At 33.7% G+C, this 20,146-nt stretch overlaps 1 protein-coding gene across 1 annotated transcript; it reads right to left on the bottom strand.

Moving 5' to 3' along the window:
• Window positions 1-7,394: 7,394 nt before the first annotated feature.
• Window positions 7,395-18,027, bottom strand: LOC121369952 (baculoviral IAP repeat-containing protein 7-like). Its single transcript, XM_041495035.1, has 6 exons — window positions 17,949-18,027; window positions 12,338-12,442; window positions 10,896-11,006; window positions 9,726-9,830; window positions 8,386-8,568; window positions 7,395-7,474 (listed from the first exon to the last, which is right to left on the bottom strand). The coding sequence occupies exons 1-6, from the start codon at window positions 18,025-18,027 to the stop codon at window positions 7,395-7,397; spliced, it is 663 nt and encodes a 220-aa protein (XP_041350969.1).
• Window positions 18,028-20,146: the final 2,119 nt, after the last annotated feature.

Raw genomic sequence — 20,146 nt, 5'->3', positions numbered from 1 at the left:
GCATTTATTTGAATCAATATAATTTATCATATGTAGAAATGTATTGGTACCAAGAATTCTGTGTTGCAATCTGTATTGAAACCATATTAATGAAGTGTCTTTCACGCATTTAAATGATATAAGATAATACTTTGTCCATGTATGATGATCAAATATTAGACCTTTATCTGCGTATTTTGTTTGTGCTTTAGGATTTTTTATTTTATTATTCAAAGTGCTGTATATAGCCTTACATGATGCATTCTTATTTAACAACATTTTTAATTTAAAAGGCAGAATTGGTATTTTGACTGCAATATATTCTGTTATATTGAGACTGTTTTGTATTTGTAAAAAAGCTTTTACAGCATTCGCCAACGATGCATAATTTAAGAAATTTGTGTTTATGTTATATTTTTGTGTGAAACATTCGAAATTTAAAACTTTTCCTTGCTCATCAAGCAGATCACTAATAAAAATAATACCTTTCTTAATAAAGTTCTTGTATAAAAATGGTTTATTATTTAACAGCATTTTAACTATTAAACCAAATATTTTGTCCCTGTATATTTTCAGTAATTTGGAACTTTTGATGTTTTTGAACTAGTGCCCAGCTGCATAAAACATCTCGCCAAAACATATTTTGTTATGTTTTCTTTTTAATTTCAATAAAATAATCACCATATATAATAAAATATTTTGTTGTTAAACCTGTAGTGGACGCAAAACGTTTAGTCCATGCTGCGTTTTGCTGATGAAGTCTTTGTAACCACGTCGTTTTTAAAGATGCAATAAGGTTTAATATATCAGGAACCTTTAAACCACCATATCGATAACCTTGTGTTAATATATTTCTCTTGATTTTTTTTATGGTTTATTTTGCCAAATAAATTTAAAAAACATGTGTTTAAAAATTTGAATCATGTGTTTTGGTGGATTTGGAAGAGTTAGGAAAAGATGGATGATTTTAGGTATGATTAAAATTTTTAGAACTGTAACTCTTCCAAAAACAGACAGTTTTCTAACTGACCAAAGCTTCATTAGATTCTGCATTTCTATAATTTTTGAGTTATAATTATATTCTATAATGTCATCTAAGTTAAGTGTAAAAATAATACTAAGTAGACTGAATGTATCTTTACCCCATTCCAACTTCCATCGCACATGATGATATACATCTTTTGAATATTTTTTACTGCCTATCCAAATGGCCTTAAACTTGGTGTAATTGATTTTTAAGCCAGAAATATCCGAATAGTAATCAAGTAAAAGCATTGTATTTTTCAGAGACTGGGACGTCCCGTCAAGAATAAAAGTAGTATCATCTGCGTATTGTGTTAGTCTGTATTCCTCCCCATCAATAGAAACACCTTTTATATTATTGTAATTTCCAACTAAAATTGAAAGAATTTCAGCACAAATTAAAAAAATATATGGAGAGAGAGGACCTCCTTGTCTGCATCCTCTTTCAAGTTTAAATGTTTCTGATATGTGACCATTTTGTATTACGCAGGACATAGAATTTTTATATAAAGTTTTTATCCATCTCTTTATTGAGGAGTCAAAGTTAAATATATGTAATGCTTTTTCTATAAAGTACCACGAGACTGAGTCAAATGCTTTTTCAAAGTCTATTAATACTAAAAGACCAGGTATAGAATGTGTTTCTGTATACTGCATGATGTCATACACTAAACGAATGTTTTCTCTAATGTATCTACCTTTTATAAAACCTGTTTGATAATTATTTATAATTTTATACAAGACTGTTTTAATTCTGTTAGCTATACAACCAGCGGCTATTTTGTAAATACAATTTAAAAGTGTTATAGGTCTCCAATTTTTTAGAAACTGTATAGGCTTATTTGGTTTTGGAATACACGTTATAATTCCTAATTTTTGAACAACAGACATTTCGCCTACACTGTAGCTGTAATTAATTGCTCTAACTGTAAAATGTCCTAGATCCACCCAAAACATTTGAAGAACTCTACTGTAAACCCATCTGAGCCAGGACGTTTGTCGTTTTTCATATTTTTAAGAAAGTTAAAGCTTCCGAATAAGTAATTTGTCTGCTAGATCCTGTGCTTCTTTGTCTGATAATTTAAAAAAATTATAACCAGATATTTTCTCACCTATATCATTATCAGATTTGTTAAATGGCGCCAAATGTAGTTTTTGGTAAAAATATTTTGTTTCTATTAGAATTTGTTTTTGGTCAGTTATAATTTTCCCATCATTGAGTTCTATTCTTGATATAAGTTTGCTATAGTAATTTCGGGATTCCACATTACAGAAGTATTTTATTGGTTTTTCACCTTCATCTATCCATTTTGCTCTTGCTCTTATATATGACCTTTCATCTTTTCTCTTCGCAATTCCAATAACTCGTGCTTACTTTTTTGTAATAGTTCAGTATTAGCCTCATTTTCAGATTCTTCCAGTTCCTTGATTTTTTCACATAGTGTATTTTCTTTTTCACTGGTCTTTTTCTTTTTGAAAGAAAGAAAGAAATGTTTTATTTAACGACGCACTCAACACATTTTATTTACGGTTATATGGCGTCAGACATATGGTTAAGGACCACACAGATTTTGAGAGGAAACCCGCTGTCGCCACATAGGCTACTCTTTTACGACAGGCAGCAAGGGATCTTTTATTTGCGCTTCCCACAGGCAGGATAATACAAACCATGGCCTTTGTTGAACCAGTTATGGATCACTGGTCGGTGCAAGTGGTTTACACCTACCCATTGAGCCTTGCGGAGCACTCACTCAGGGTTTGGAGTCGGTATCTGGATTAAAAATCCCATGCCTCGACTGGGATCCGAACCCAGTACCTACCAGCCTGTTGACCGATGGCCTAACCACGACGCCACCGAGGCCGGTTTTTCTTTTTGAATGCCGAATATGATATTGTTTTACCTCTTACTTCCATTAATAGTGTTTCCAGAAATAAGCTGTCATTTATTATAAACTGTATTTCATCTTTTGGTATAATGCTTATAGTTTGTGGGTTATAAATTAATATAGCATATTTATTTATATTATTATTTATAATATCTTTTACAATTTTTATGTATTCTTTATCAGGTAACAGTGAATTGTTAAATTTCCATAAGCCTCTACCCTTGTGTATTTTATTTAAATTTAAAAGTAATACAACACCTGAGTGGTCTAATCTATAGCTGTTTTCTGTTATAACTTTTTCTGTTCGTAACATTAAATTAGCTGATAGGAGGAAAAATTTTAACCTAGCTAATTTCAGTGGACTCGATTTCCTCCATGTATATCTCCTGAGATTGGGATACAATTCCCTAAAAGGGTCTTTTAAATCAAAAGCTTCAAGATTTTGTAATAATGTTTCTCGCGCCTTTGGGTGGTTAGTATGTAAGTAATTTTTGGTATCTAGCTTTTGATCTAACACTAAATTAAAATCTCCACATATTAAATACTGTTCATTTGCTAACTCTTCAATACACTGTAATATAGTTTCAGAAAAAACCCTAGGCTTATCAGTATTTTGTCCATAAATGTTTAAAAGCGTTACTCTTTCCCCTTCTATAGTAGTGTCCAAAGCAATAAAATTTCCAGTATTATCTGATTTTATTTTATGAAGTTCATATTGAAAATTGTTATTTAGCAGAATTGTCACCCCTCTTGCGTTACTAGTAAGTGAGTTAAATAAACATTTGTATCCCCACTGGGTTTGTACATATGGTTCTATGTCATCAGTAAAATGAGTATCTTGTAAGCAATATATGTTAAACTTTTTACATTTTAAATAATTAAAAACATCTCTCCGTTTTTCAGGATCTCTCAGTCCCTGACAGTTTAACGTCATTATCTGAAAACATGTCATTTTAAAGTAATAACAAATTGATGAAACTTGTCTACTTTCATTTCTTCAAAAATTGTAAACAGTGTGTTTAATGGTATGTGATTTGATTTAGGTGAATTATCAGATAACTTTTTACTCCATCTCTGTACCAAATTTAGTGAAATTTGTAAAAGAAAGATATTAAAAAAAATATATATATAACAAGAAGTGCTGAGAATGAAAGAGTAATAGTAAAAGTAATAATGTTAATAGATTGGCCATTAAAAATAACATACAGATCATAGGATTTCCCCCTTCTTCCAAGCATGTTAAGTAAGAATGGGTTTACCTATAGATAATGTAAGAGGATAGATAACAATGACTATGTATATTAATCATCTTCATTTTCCATGTAATAATATTCATCTATGTCTCTATATTCTTATTTGACACTTCATATCAGCTTGAAAATATACTCACATAAACAATACACATACAAAATACAATATACATGCGCACTTACACATACGCGCATACATTACACATGTGCTCGTACACAAAACTAAACACTAATATTTTATTATTAGGTATACTATAAGCTTATGTATTATTTGCCTAGGTAAATATATATTCGTTACACAGTGCCTCGACCAGTAATTAATATCACTGCATGCATGGAAAGCGAATTTATCTACAACTAAAATTATTTTAATAAATAAATAAGTAAATACGACATTCTATCGGTCAAATATTTAAGTATCAGTTTAACTAATCAAGGTCGATGAACTCTGCTCTGTGCAAACAAATTATATGTGCTTTACCTAGACATTTAACAAAGTTGTAAGAAAAAGAAAAAGTACGGTAACAATCACATATTTTTCAATGTTCATAGTCACCCACCTATAAAGATCAATCACACAGACAGACACAGGCTCAGTTGGGACGGGCTCAGTTGGGCACGGGCTCGTCGTGACTCTCTCTCGTATGGATTTATTATTGTTTTCATTATTTATGTTTGTTACTACCTTATTTCATAGATATTCCTGACAAAAGAGAGAAAATACTTATACAGTTTATTATTTCTACAGGAAAGAATCACAACTAATGCAAAGAACGACTTCTGTTTACTTACTAGTGTACATAGTAAATGGAAATAGTAAGTAATAAGGAATATAACTGAAGTATACAGTAGCTACCGTACAAAGACCACAAAGTGTTAACGAATATTTAGCATTGACATTTCTGTAAACCTATCGAATACCTAGCATTGACATTTCTGTAATCCTATCGAATACCAACTTACTTCTAAACAAAACTCACTCACTCTCTCACTCTCTCTCACTCTCTCTCTCTCTCTCTCAGGTTCAACGATGGTAAGCAATTATAATAATAACGACGACTTTCTCGAGGATGACTGTAATGACGATGAAGACGATATCCACTTGAAACAACTTGTTGATTGTTAGCTGTGACAAGGTGGTGGTATAACAACGCGTGAGGAGATTAGTCCTTTACTAATATTAGTAATCGTCTTCGTTTTCAGTGTCTGTGTTGCCAGTAGTATTAACACCAAGAAATTCAAATGGATCTATCTTTTTCACATAGCCGTTCTGTTTCAGTTTGCGGCCTCGACATCTGCGTGTTCTTGTAGTTTCGTTAAGTACTGACGGTTTGTTTGAGTCAGATCCTCACTAATTCCCATTCCACTGCCTTTGAGTTTTCTTCTTTGGGACAGAGTTTGAATTTTGTGAATTCTTGCTTTAAATTTTACAATGATTGGCCGAGATCTATTCGAATCGAATTTCCCCATAGGGTGGGCAATGCTAATATAATTTTTTGTTACTGGAACATTTATTTTCGTCAAAACTTTAACAACGGCATCCATCGTTTCTTCCGTCGTTTCACTTTTATTAATACTGACTACCCCAAACATGCGAACACTGTCTTTCCTGGTGTATTGCTCCAAGTCGTTTAGTTTCTTCGTGGCGAGTTCAGTTTTGTACATAGCTAGTTTTGCTTGTGCTTCGTTTGTATGGCATTTAGCTTGTAGTATGTTTACAACTTTTTCCATTTTATCTTTTTCAATTTCTAATGTCAAAACTCTTGATTCTAACTTTTCGATTTTTTCATTGAGACAGTTAATTATTTCATTTTTGTTAGTCTCAAACTCATGGCGCAAATCTTCTTTTGTAATAATTTTCTCATTTATCACTTGCAGCTGTTCTATAACCGACTGTAAATCCAGTTTTGTAGATCCAGTTGCACCTATTTGCTCAGTGTAGCCAGTAATTTTGGGTTGATTTTCAGAATCTCCCGCTTGAGTAGCTCGCATCATTTTGGGGTCAGGTTTTACCTTACTTTTGGTCGTTTGCTTATCTTTTTCCTTACTTTCAAAACCTGGTATAGCTTGATAAGTTTCGTTTTGAATTCAGCCGAGTTTTGGACATATTTTGTTCACAGTATATATAATATCAAATGACAATACGACAGCTTACACTATGCGCTCAAACCTCACAAAGTATTGTTAAATTGTACTCACACAGTACATGACGATAATCAATTGCGGTCAATGTCTATGAGTACATTTCACCATTTAGTCTTTGGCTTGGGCTTACGCTTGGGCTGGGGGAATGAGATGTGGCGATGTTTACTTTGTCATCTTACAGGTTTTATTAAATTTGTAAAACAAAGCCACTAAAATAACACAAAAACTTGCCTATCAGCTGACGATCCTTTATAACATGAACAGTGTGTCAGTACGTTTTTGGTTGAAATATAATAATGTAAACAGGTAAAAATATGATTTTCTCAGGAGCACACAAAAACACGTCCGATCACCTTGAATGAACCTTGACCTTTCACCTTATCATTTATAGTCCTGAGCTAACAGTTATGTTATTTAATCAGAAATCAAAACACACAACTTTATTTTATTATTTATATAAATTGTGTTTGTAATAAAGAAATAAATACGTGTTCTGGAAAACATCCGGGAACATATTACGTTTCTTACTTGACACAACACACACTTCTGTTTCAGGTATGTTTTCCCATACAGGCTTACATAAAAGTGCTTATGGTTTTCTCAAGTTGAACATTCTTGGTTGGATATAATGTGAATTCCATGAAATGACAAGCGTCATAGAGTTCCCCATCCTTACCTTCACATCATTAACCTGTTACTCTCTACCAACCAACCTAACGTTCTGTTCCAGTTTTGTTCAACTGGCAGCATTTTATGAACATTTTCTGTCACTGAATTCTCATTGTTAATTTGAGCATTACGTGAATGTCAGTTTAAGTCTTCAAGTATGACAGAATACAAACGACTGTCCTCGGTCCCAATGAGTATAGTGCAACGTCATTACATGATCTGGTAGATTCCAATCTAAGCGAGCCGATGACATAAACAAAACAAATGGAAATAACTGAATACATGTTTCGATACAGGACACACGATATTGGTACTTTGTAAATGATTTTTAAAAAGTCTGATTGACAGGATACGAAAAAAAGGAATGTTTAATAATAACACTGCCTATGACTATTAAACATGTAATGAATGACACATTTAACACTTTATCCAGTGAGTAGGACTAAAAACCAGCTGTTACCAGTCCACAGTTAGCAAATTGCAGTGACAGATCTTTCAGCTGCTCTTCTGCACACAGGAAATCTGAAATATGTTGACCATGTTTGAGGGACTGATCCTACGATGCATCATGCTTCAAGTATGCACTCTACCACTAGCCGAATGTAAACCAGTTATCACCAAGTTCATAATGAATGGTGTAATCAGGATTTCAGCTTCATTACGCCTAGACGAACACATCAATATGACATCCATCACTGGACTAGGTGTACTCAGGATTTCAGCTTCATTACGCCAAGACAAACACATCAATATGACATCCATCACTGGACTCAGTGTTAGCAAGATTTCAGCTCCATTAAGTCTAGACCAACACATCCATATGACATCCATCACCAGACTCTGTGTAAGCAGGAGTTCAGCTTCATTACGTCTAGACTAGCACATCCATATGACATCCATCACCAGACTGTGTAAGCAGGATTTCAGCTCCATTGCATCTAGTCCAACACATTCATATGACATCCATCACCAGACTCTGTGTAAGTAGGATTTAAGCTCCATTGCGGTGGACCTAATGCCTGAACCTAATGGATGTGGGCATACAAAAAGTGTTTAGTTTAAACAATATTTATTGCCGTCAAAATGCGGTTTGGGATTGGCCAAGAGGCAAGAGCCTATATTAAGGCCTCTCCCTACATTTATAAATACAAGTTTGATACATCAAGATGACAGAAATAGTATAATAGTGTTTGCACATTGAATTGTACTGCTGTAGCAGCATGTGACACCAGATGAAAGCAGAAAGGTGTCCTTGTGAATGACAACAGGGGCATGAAAGGCTAACTGTGCAAACGGTTGGAGAGATTTGCAATTGGTCAAACACTGGTTCATTAGAACATGAAAACTGTTAAGCTCCACTATTTTAAAGTAACACTTTAGAAAAGGTTGTGCTGTTGATTTTGTATTTAATCATGCTCATGCCAAATATGTACGGATGATGCCTTTCACCGATTTCCTACAGATTGGACAATTTGTTACATGTCTTGAACACTCTTCACAGCACACCAGATGACCACACGGTAAAAATGTCACTTCCACTTCCTTAGCCATGCAGATTTTGCACATAATTCTGTCCTCTAGCCCTCCAATTGGGTCTTCCAGTTTTGTGGCAGCAACTGCAAATCAATAAGACTGTGCGGTTACAATCAATGTTCTTCTCTATACAGTAGTACCAATTAAATTACATTATTTACAATTTATTCAAAATGTCTGGGACACGGCTAGTACATAAATGCATGAAGATGTATGTTTGGAATTTACTTTATAATACAATGTCACTCTGGTTAGCTTGCTATCATTGGGTGTGCTTGTTTACATATTGAATATATCGGTGTATATTAACCAACTCTTGTATTAGCTGGCCCCTTAGTTTGACATGAATTATCTGCTACTGAAACACTGGCATGATGTGAAGAGCAGACGATTTTCTGTATCTGATGCCAAACGTGTTCTAGTTTTTGTAAATATAGTAATTCTTACTATAAATAATATCAAATGTATCTGTCTGGATGAATGCATACTATCAAAGTTTTATGAATTCAGTACACCATGCGAATCAGTCAGGCCTACAAATGACTATGAAGTGTTTATAAAAAAAGATCATTAAAACAGATCAACACTAAAATTGAAGGTGTTTTTCTTTATTTGAAGTTAAAATTATTTCACTGTGTGTTCTTCACATAACCATTTTTGTACAATAACAGTATTTTGATTGAAGAACATAACTGTTTTCATATGAGGTGATACCCTAAATAAGATGAATGATTTCTATAATGGTTTCTCATTAATAACAGAACATTAACAAAAGATAACCACCCATGATTAAATCTGCCATCGTTGGTAAAACACTAAATGATAATCAGTAGTCAAAAGACACTACTTATAGTTTCCAATCACATGACAATATTACTATGTGGGGGAAAAAAACCCCAAATGAAATAGCCGTATTTGTAATCTAAAAATTAAATTTTACTATTTGCTATTTACTGCTGTGCATGGCAAAAGCCAAGACAGCAAAAAAACAAAAACAAAATTAAACGCAAGTGTTTGTAGTTCTTGATATTATATTCAGTGCTGTGTACATATAAAAAATGTTCTGATGGACATTAAGTATTGTGTAACACAACTTCCCAGGAATGTACTTACTGACCCACAAACATGGCTAATGTACAGCAATATATTGTGATGATTTTTTTAATACTGTTTATTAAATACTTCTTAATTCCAGTATTTCTGTAACAGTATGGAATAAAACATGAGAAATAAAACTTACCTATATTTGTCAATGAACGAGCACTGTGGACTGGTGAATTAGGAGAGGGATTAACATGCTCATCAACAGCTGATAGCAATGACTCAGCACTTGTGATAGTGTTTCCTGGAAACAAAAAGTGAAATGTTAAGTAGAAATATGAGACAGGCTTTTCCCCCCCACTAATTGTTTTTGACAATAATCCAAGGATGTACTTTCATGACAAAGAAAACAGCAAATAAACCACAAAAAAGACAAAACAACAACAACAAAACAACCCTAACCAAACTCATACATGATCATATACTACATATCATGGGCTGTTTTTCAAATTAAAATATTATAATTTTTAAAATATTCTTTAATATTTGAAAAGAAAGCCATTTTATTTATTTACTCTAATTATATAGCTTTCCATTTGTCCTATTAAATGTATGTCCCCCCAAATTACCTATATTTAAAAGAAGTAAAAAAGAAAGAAACAAGCAAATCATTGTCATTTTTGTAATGAGTAGACAGCACCAGTATCCGTTGTCGCACATATATATATAGAGGATAATAAACAAGTTTACAGTTATTATCAAGTTTATGTCATGAGTGAAGTAATTTTGACAAGTGAAAAATATTTCACAAGGGACATAAATTTGATAATAAGTGGAACAGAGTTTGTTATTCTATTTATTACCCCAGCTTTTCCTCCCCACTAAAATACTAAAAGTCTTTATACATACATACATACACATAGAGAGAGAGAGAGAGAGAGAGAGAGAGAGAGAGAGAGAGAGAGAGAGAGAGAGAGAGAGAGAGAGAGAGAGAGAGAGAGAGAGAGAGAGAGAGAGAAACGATGTAAACCCTTTACACACTGTCTAAGTATTGAAACAACTTTGTATTTTAATCATGTTCACACATAATTAAAAAAAGAAACAGTTCAATATATTCTGGTTTTTTTAAATCTGTAATGAATTTCATTAAACTAACATTACATTACAAGTTTAACACTGAAAACAGAAAGCCATAAAGGCAAACTCTTTAACTATGTGATGTCATTTTGTGTTTGCCAAATCGTGATGAAGTCATATTTAGTACTGACACAGTCATTGGTTTGTAAGTGTCAAATTGTCCAGTTGTTGGTACGTTACACCAATGCAGAATATTTCGAGTGACTGTTAAGGTAATAAATATATATATTACCTTGTCGCATTTGGTTTAGAAGCACTTGCAGGACCAACTCATCACTGTAACCCATCTCTATCACAGCTTGAATGTACGGCATGAGACGTCTGCTGTTAGCACTAGCATGTCCTAGGAGGCAAAAATACCATAAAAGCATGAGCTATGGGAGAGAATTCATTTTAATTTGTTTTCCGTGTTTGAATCCAGCTACGATTCAAGCACGATGTTCATGACTCATCTTGGCTATCCAAGTTAATGGTTATTTATCAGTGGTTAATGAGAGAGAAGTCAGTTTAGCAACATTACATATCAAAGAAGGACAATGAAAAACATCTGGTTTTGAGGAAATTCTGGTTTACTGAGGGTCTGGTTTTGAAGTGTATTGCTGTATGTACAGATATTGCTTCGATTGTTAAAGGGACATTCCTGAGTTTTAGGCAATTGTTAAGATGATGTCAATCAACAAAGACTTTTTAATAACTATAAACACGAGTTAAATATATTTCTCTAAATAAAATATTAGTGACTATATATTAAACTTGTTTCTGATCATCATAATGGTTGTACTAGGTCAAACTTCTGTATGTGATGTCAACAAATTTAATATTTTGTCAAATGTTTTCTAGTTTTTGTAAATATGGCATGTCTTACTACAAATAGTGTCAAATTTATCTGTCTGGATGAATGCATACTACCAAAGTTTTATGAATTCAGTACACCATGCGAATCAGTCAGGCCTACAAATGACTATGAAGTGTTTATAAAAAAAGATCATTAAAACAGATCAACACTAAAATTGAAGGTGTTTTTCTTTATTTGAAGTGAAAAATTATTTCACTGTGTATTCCTCACATAACCATTTTTATACAATAACAGTATTTTGATTGAAGCACATAACTGTTTTCATATGAGGTGATACCCTTAATAAGATGAATGATTTCTAATGGTTTCTCATTAATAACAGAACATTAACAAAAGATAACCACCCATGATTAAATGTGCCATCGTAGGCAACACGCCAAATGATAATCAGTAGTCAAAAGACACTAGTTATAGTTTCCAATCACATGACAATATTACTATGTGGGGAAAAAAGAAGAAATAGCCGTATTTCTAATCTAAAAATAAAATAATTTAAATTTTACTATTTGCTATTTACATGTACTGGTGTACAAGGCAAAAAACAAGATAGCGAAGAAAGAAAGAAAGAAAGAAAGAAAGAAAGAAAAAAATTAAACTCTTGATATTATATTCAGTGCTGTGTACATATGAAAAATGTTTCGATGGACTTAATGTATTGTGTAATACAACTTCCCAGGAATGTAGTTACTGACCCACAAATATGGCTAATGCACAGCAATATATCGTACCATTGTGATGAATTTTTTAATACTGTTTATTAAATACTTCTTAATTCCAGTATTTCTGTATGGCATAAAACATGAGAAATAAAAACTTACCTATATTTGTCAATGAACGAACATTATTGACTGGTGAATTAGGAGAGGAATTAACATGCTCATCAACAGCTGATAGCAATGACTCAGCACTTGTGATAGTGTTTCCTGGAAACAAAAAGTGAAACATTAAGTAGAAATATGAGACAGACAACCCTAACCAAACTTATACATAATCATATACTACATATCATGGGCTGTTTTTCAAATTAAAATATTATAATTTTAAAAATATTCTTTAAACGAGTTACCAGTTATTGTCAAATTTATGTCCCTCATGAAATAATTTTCACTTGTCACAAGCTTTAGCAAGTGACAAGTGAAAAGTATTTCACGAGGGAGATAAATTTAATAATAACTGGTACAGAGTTTGTTATTCTATTTATTAACCCAGCTGTTTCCCCCTGAAAGCCTTTATACATACATGTACATGTATAATATTAATTCTAAAAATGCGAGTTTGTGTTATTCACATTAATAATATTACGCATTTATTTCTATGTTTTGTATGTGTCCTACGTTATTAAAACATAATCCCCCCAAAATGAAATTCTCATATATTTATAAAACAGAACTGGAGCACAAATCATTGTAGGTGAGACAGACTAACTGTCGACTAGTCCAGCACACGCTATTAAAGCAAACAAAGATTAATATTCTCATATATTTATAAAACGGAACAGGAGCACAAATCATTGTAGACGAGACAGACTAATTTTCCAATAGTTCAGCAAGTTTCCAGCCAAGTGTGACGATTGCGGGGTCATTGGCCACCCTGCCACAATCCATCGCGCATGAATGGGTTTTAGCACGCTAATATTGCGGTCAAACTGTTGCATACAGTTGTAACGGTACATGTATGCTAATGTTTAGCCAGATTTAGGTAACTATACACGTTAGGTAAATCACTGCCCCAAAAATATGCTTTGAGTTGATCTCATCAAAAACAATAGGTACTAAAAAGGTGGACTGATGTGCAATCTGATTAAAATTAGCTCTACTGGGTCCACCCAGTAGATCTAACAGCATTGCGTGGACTCCCATACATGTCCAGGTGACATTTCATCTATAAATAACAATTTAAATATCGATCAATTACACTTCGCCTTTTATAGTGTTATTCGGGAGCATACAAATTCTAAAAATATCAGGCGAGACTATTTATGCAATAGGTGACTTGTTGGTCTATTTCAACATTGAAAAAACAGGGGGGAAAGTGCAGTAATAAACTCTGGATTGTATACTAGTATAAACAGATTTTATGGCTATACCATCACGATTTTTGTTTTCGTCTTGAAACTAATTTTATATAAAATTTTATATTGCAATTAGTTTCCAGCATACTTCGTAATTCACCCGAATCATTTCATATATCCTCGGCATAATCCTGAATGTTTTAAAATTCTTTTCAAATCACTGGCATGATTTTGCATGTAAGGTTTTGATTGGTCAAATGAAAGGTCAACTGGACATGAGCTCCAACGGGCTGCTGTTAGATCCACATGTAATAGCAGACCTGTCAACCCTCTCGGATTCCACGGGAGTCTCCCGGTATTTGATCAAATCTCCTTTCACCTGCACGGGAGACAATTTCTCCTGTTAAATGACATTTTTGTAAGCATAAAAAAAAATCGATCCTCTTTTGTCAAAATAGCATAAGAGAAGTAACTCTGCCTTTTTTTTCTCATTCGGAAAATGTCGACTACTTTCGGTTTCTGAGAATGTAACAAACCGAATTGTCCCGACTGTTTAACCTTTGCCGAAGTGAGAATTGTGGGATATTTATATTGTTAAAAAAGCACATGGAGTTTATAAAATAATGTGTTTTATTATGTTTGTTGTCATCCTAATGGATACGAGGCGTGTTGCCGCTAATTCAACAGGCTGTATATTGACATTCAGTGTTGCCATATAAAAAACTATCCAGTTTAGTTCTAATAACACCTCTGAATTGTAAAATATCTTCCCACTGGATTACATAATGCAACTATGATGAATCTGAACTGCCAGACTCTGAGTTGACAGCGATACACACGATGCATGTTAAAATCACATGTCACAGCAAGACAATGAAAAGACCAATTAGCTATATAAACATACTTGTGTTAGTTAATTTTGTATGTTTGTGCAGTAAATGTTGGTTATAAGGGTACACTTCAAGAAATTATTTCTGTACAATTAAAAATTGTTGTGTTTGTCACTGACATAAAGTTACTCACGGAAATGGGTATAATTCCGGTATATTTCACACGATGTCCGTAATGAGGTTTTACTTATGATTAATGAAAATACAATGTTTATTGCATCATTATAATGATTTTAAATAAGTACCACGCCCCCGTTGCTCATTATAGTAAAAACTGAATATTAATTTATAAGATTTATATAAATTTGTCTTTGGTACTTAGGTACACTAACCACAAATGATAATGTAACGCAACCTGTAAGGCTGTAAGTGTAATACCGTAAATGTACTAATTAATTTTTTAATTTCTTGTTCATGTTCTTAACATTTTTGGATAAAAGATTTTTTTTTTTTTAAATATGTATTAAATCATAATAATATTTAAACTTTAACAAAATATAATAATAAGATATATATATATTTTTTAATTAATTATTTTTTTATTTTTTTTTAATGCCAAGATCTAAGGTTAACAAGTATATATGACATTATATAGTATTCATATAACTTATTGTAATAATGTTTTTTTTTAAATCTTGCGATTTTGGGTTAAATTATGTGAATTTAAAAAATCTGCTTTTTCAACACACACCACCTGCTTTCTCTTTACTAAAGGTTGACAGGTCTGGTAATAGTGGAGCTAATTTTAATTAGATTGGACTGATGTGTATACTGATATGTTAGTGAGTTGATCTCATTGAAGACGCCTGTAACATGAATTTAATCAAAACGTACACAGACGTGTGGCGTTAGGAAAGTTAATATTTCAAAGACAGGCCACTCGCATTAATTTCATGTCATATTTTAGTCTGTCACTTACATTAATTTAGGGATGCGTTAATTTCAGGATCTACAGATATATATATATATATATATATATATATATATATATATATATATATAGAGAGAGAGAGAGAGAGAGAGAGAGAGAGAGAGAGAGAGAGAGAGAGAGAGATAGAGAGATAGAGAGTGTGTGTGTGTGTGTGTGTGTGTGTGTGTGTGTGTGTGTGTGTGTGTGTGTGACAATCTAATTAAAATTAGCTCCACTATTATATGTGGATCTAACAGCAGCCCGTTGGAGCTCATGTCCAGTCGACCTTTCATTCGGCCAATCAAAACCTTACTTGCAAAATCATGCCAGTGATTTGAAAAGAATTTGAAAACATTTGGGATTATGCCGAGGGTATATGAAATGATTCGGGTGAATTACGAAGTATGCTGGAAACTAATTGCAATATAAAATTTTATATAAAATTCATTTCAAGACGAAACCCCCCCCCCCCCAATGTGATGGTATAGCCATAAAATCTGTTTATACTAGTATACAATCCAGAGTTTATTACTGCACTCTTCCTCCTGTTTTTTCAATGTTCAAATAGACCAACAAGTTCGCATATTGCATAAATAGTCTCTCCCGATATTTTAAGAATTTGCATGCTCCCGAATAACACTATAAAAGGCGAAGTGTAATTGGTCGATATTTAAATTGTTATTTAGAGATGAAATGTCACCTGGACATGGGAGTCCATGCAATGCTGTTAGATCTACTGCTAGACCCAGTATAGCTAATTTTAATCAGATTGTGTGAGTGAGAGTGAGAAAGACCCTCCCTCCAGATCCTGTTAAAGAGCGATAACACCACCTCTAGGGCTACGTCTAGGGCTTAAGTAGTGTGTAGCTTATTTTATCGGGCCCGGTGGTTTTAAGTTCTAGAAAGGTTATTGGTTGATTGCATTCTAAGTTATTTGTGGTTGGATGGTTTGCTGTTTTAGTATCATTGGTTGGTAATGAGTTTGTTTTTTAAAGTTTTTCAAATAATTGTTTAGGAAATTTTTTATTACTACTGTTTTTACTGAAGGTTTTACTGAGAAGGTCGGCCTTTTGTTTGTTAGTGGTTGCTGTTTTATGTTTTTGAAGGACTGTGGAATTGACGCGTTGTCCTTGGATAGCTTTAACTTTTTTCCACATTCCTCTAATAGATGTTCTATTGTTAACTTCTCCGCAAAATGTATGCCAGCTGGCTTGTTTAGCATTGATAATGTGTTTACCTACTTCACTTTTAGCTATTTTATATTTAGTATGATAGTCTTGTTTACCTGGGTTTTTTATTATAAAGTTTACGCATCCTGTTCCAAAAGCCGCATTTAGTTTTAATTTCTTCTGTCCACCAGCTAACTGGCTTATTTTTATTGAAAGGTTTAGTTTTAGCAATATTTTTTTCAGCTATTTCTATTAGTTTGTTTGTAAGTTTTGTAGTGGCGTCGTCAGTGTTTAGGTTATCATCTAACTTGATTTTTTTTTACAATTGCTGGTGAAGCCAGCCCAGTTGGCTTTAATAAATTTAAATTTAGGCATAAATTTTTCTTCTTCTGAATAAGTATTATTACATTTGTAGCTGGTTATGATGGGAAGGTGGTCGCTGTTGAGAGCTTCCAGCCCTTCCCATTGGGCATTTGCACCAATGTTGCTGGAGGTGATAGTTAGGTCGATGGCAGAGGTGCCTAAATAATCATGGATAAAAGTAGTACTGCCATCATTGAGACATACTAGGTTGTGTATATTGGTGAATTCTGCTAGTATGTCTCCCTGTGTGTCGGAGTGCAGACCTCCCCATAGTGTGCTATGACAATTAAAATCTCCAACAAGAATTAGGTTATTGTTTGGATTTATAAGTTTATTGTAGTCTCTTAGTGTTAGTTGGTTATGGGCTGTTCCTGGCGGGCTATAAACATTAATGACGTCAATAGGCATTTTATCGTTTTGTATAGTAAGTCCTAGAACTTCTAAGTTGGTATTAATAGATTCATATTTAATTTCAGTATAAGGTATTGTATTTTTAATTAGCGTGGTTATTCCACCTCTAGTGCTATTATCTCTATTTTTATAGTAACTGGTATATCCTGGAATTTTAAATACTTTTTTTTTTTTTTTTTTTTTTTTTATCTTTAGTGCCGATTCCTAGCCAAGTTTCTTGCAGGCAAATTATATCTGGCTTGATGTTGCTAGTGCTAATTAGTTGAATGAGTTCGGCACCATGTCCCATTGAATGGAGGCCTTTAGCGTTCCACTGGAGAACGCTAAGGCCCTTATTTCCTATGTTTGAATTATTAGCGGGGGCGTATGGAGACTTGTCTCCCATGACGCTGGCCCGATGTTTTTAAGATTTTGCTATTACATGTAGTTTTATTTTTATTTTTTTGAATACCTAGGTTGGATTTAATTGTTGATATTTCTTAAACTAGAGTTTGGATGACTGATTTAAGTTGGCTAACTTCTGATAGATTATTGGTTTTAAGTTTTTCTGCATATGAGCAGTTTGGATTAACTGCTGAAGTTGACTTGTTATTAATTGTTTTTTGACTAGTTGGTTTGTTTGGTTACTCACTAGTTCTATTTAATTTGCGGAGCGCTTTCTGGTAGTAGTGGCACCTGGTGTCGTGTGCCATGTGCCGGCTGAGGCAGTTATGGCATTGTACAGGTCTGGTACAAGGTTACAGGATGCTCTCATGTTTTTGTACACACCTGTGACAGGTGGGAAGCTCTTTATAGTGACGACACTTAGCGGCACTATGTCCCCACTCCTCTTGAAATTAAAATAAAGATGTCAGTAAACAGGAGATTTGTGATCTTTATTGGAACAGACTATAACACATTTTTATGATATGTGTCAATTTCATTTACCCTTAAACAAACTTTTAATTTAAAACTGCAAGTTAACTGATTATTTTGAATTGCAGCTTAAATTATTAATTATGAACAGCATATTTAGTGAATATAAATTCAATATAAGTACATTAGAAATTTACACAATCTTGCAAGCACTTAAAGGTGCTATATCATAGTTATATGTGAGTATTTATTTGTGATAAAGATTCTCCAATAAAAATGTATTTTCTACTAGTAGATAAAATTATTTCCTATAATAATTTATGGGCATATAGTTAAAGCAAAATGTTTATAAAAAACATGATTTTCATTAGTTGCAATTATGCAACTTTGAGACAACACCTTTATACCAGTATAATAGATCACAAACTCAAAATGGTTCTTGACAGTTTTGCTCAAAAGTTACTTATAAATGTCCACAAACATTTTGTTTTGGAGAGGAATAGGGTAAACTGTCATCAGAAACATATTGTAACAGCAAAGAAATTGACATGTTGACCAAAATTTTTTATAGTCTGTTCCAATAAAGTACACAAATCACCTGTTTACTGACATTTCTTTTTATTTCAAGAGTAAACACCACCTTGTACATCAATGAGAACCCAAACAAGTAAATGCTAAATTAGGTAGACTATCATTAAATAGATATTTACAAAATATTTACTTGTCTGTTTAATATGTAAGAAATAATCGACGAAAATCATTTTTATTCTATTTCCGACAGTACTTTAGTCACACCTTCACAGATGCTAGGAGTGTAGTACCCATTCAATCTAGGATCACCACTGTGTATCAATCCTGTGGAATGCATCGGCGTTAGCGAAGCTTGACATTTGTAGATTCATTTAGTATGACAATACCTTGCCTGCAGTAGTAATTAAATGAAACAAAAAAATAGATATTTATAACGAAGACAACATGTTAAACAGGACTGGACCAGGACAGGTGTGCGCTACAACAGCTTGTTCTGAATGTGCACGTAAAGCCCTATGACCTGACTTGACCTGACCTGTTAAACATTTATTTACAATAACGAAGCTTAGTGGTGTTCCACCAACTGATATTCGCACTTGGCACATAAGAGAAAAACTGTCTATTAAGCTCTTGTCTTATTTTTCTGAATAATTTATACCATCACTAATACACACACACACATACACACAGTAACATGGATGATCTCATAATTTTAGTATTTTACATGCCCTTCCAGGCGCGTGTGCGGGGGGTTGGGGGTCGAACCCCCGCCCCCCCTGCTCAAGGCGATTTTTTTTTTCATATCCCGATTTTTTACATTCCTGTGAAAGCAGCTCGGCTAGCCAGCAGAAAACACCTCAGAATAGCCCTAGAAGGGGTCAGTTTTTCAAAATTTTCGGGGGGAGGGCCACCCAGACCCCCCGCCACGGGCTTTGTCAGACACCTCGGACCCCCCCCCCCCTTGCAAAATTTCCTGCGTACGCCCCTGCCTTCCCGAACAACCAAATAGTAATAGTCTCCACAAACGGGCCATATGTCATGGCAGTCCATTTGTCATGCAGGTGGTGTTGAGATTTGGCCCGCATATTTCGCGCATGCGCAGTTAAACGCACCGCGCCGCATATCACGCCGGGCCGTATGTCATACCACACCGGGTCTCTGTAACATGGTGGCGTACAATAAAGCAATCTAATTAAAATTAGCTCCACAATTACATGTGGATCTAACACCAGCCAGTTGGAGCTCATGTCCACCAATCAAAACCTTACTTGCAGAATCCTGCCAGTGATTTAAAAATAATTTGAAAACATGTTTCGTGTGAATTACGAATGCCTTAAAACATGTTTTATTTTATACAATAAATAATTTTTAATGTAAAATTGAAGACTGATAACCCACCCCGTACGTATTGGTATGGTTCGCTGTACTGCGGCCACTAAAATAGACTCGCCCGATATTTTTAGAATTTGTATGCTCCCAAATAACGT

Source organism: Gigantopelta aegis, chromosome 4 (genome assembly GCF_016097555.1).
Source record: "Gigantopelta aegis isolate Gae_Host chromosome 4, Gae_host_genome, whole genome shotgun sequence".
Classification (NCBI taxonomy): Eukaryota; Metazoa; Mollusca; class Gastropoda; order Neomphalida; family Peltospiridae; genus Gigantopelta; species Gigantopelta aegis.
This window is presented reverse-complemented; position numbering and strand designations above follow the sequence as displayed.

Coding starts and splice junctions, on each gene's coding strand:
- LOC121369952 (XM_041495035.1), bottom strand. CDS start 18,027: ATGAGAGCATCCTGTAACCTTGTACCAGACCTGTACAATGCCATAACT. Junction 9,831..10,895: donor TCTAAACCAAATGCGACAAG/GTAATATATATA, acceptor TTTTGTTTCCAG/GAAACACTATCACAAGTGCT. Junction 7,475..8,385: donor ATCGGTGAAAGGCATCATCC/GTACATATTTGG, acceptor AACATATTTCAG/ATTTCCTGTGTGCAGAAGAG.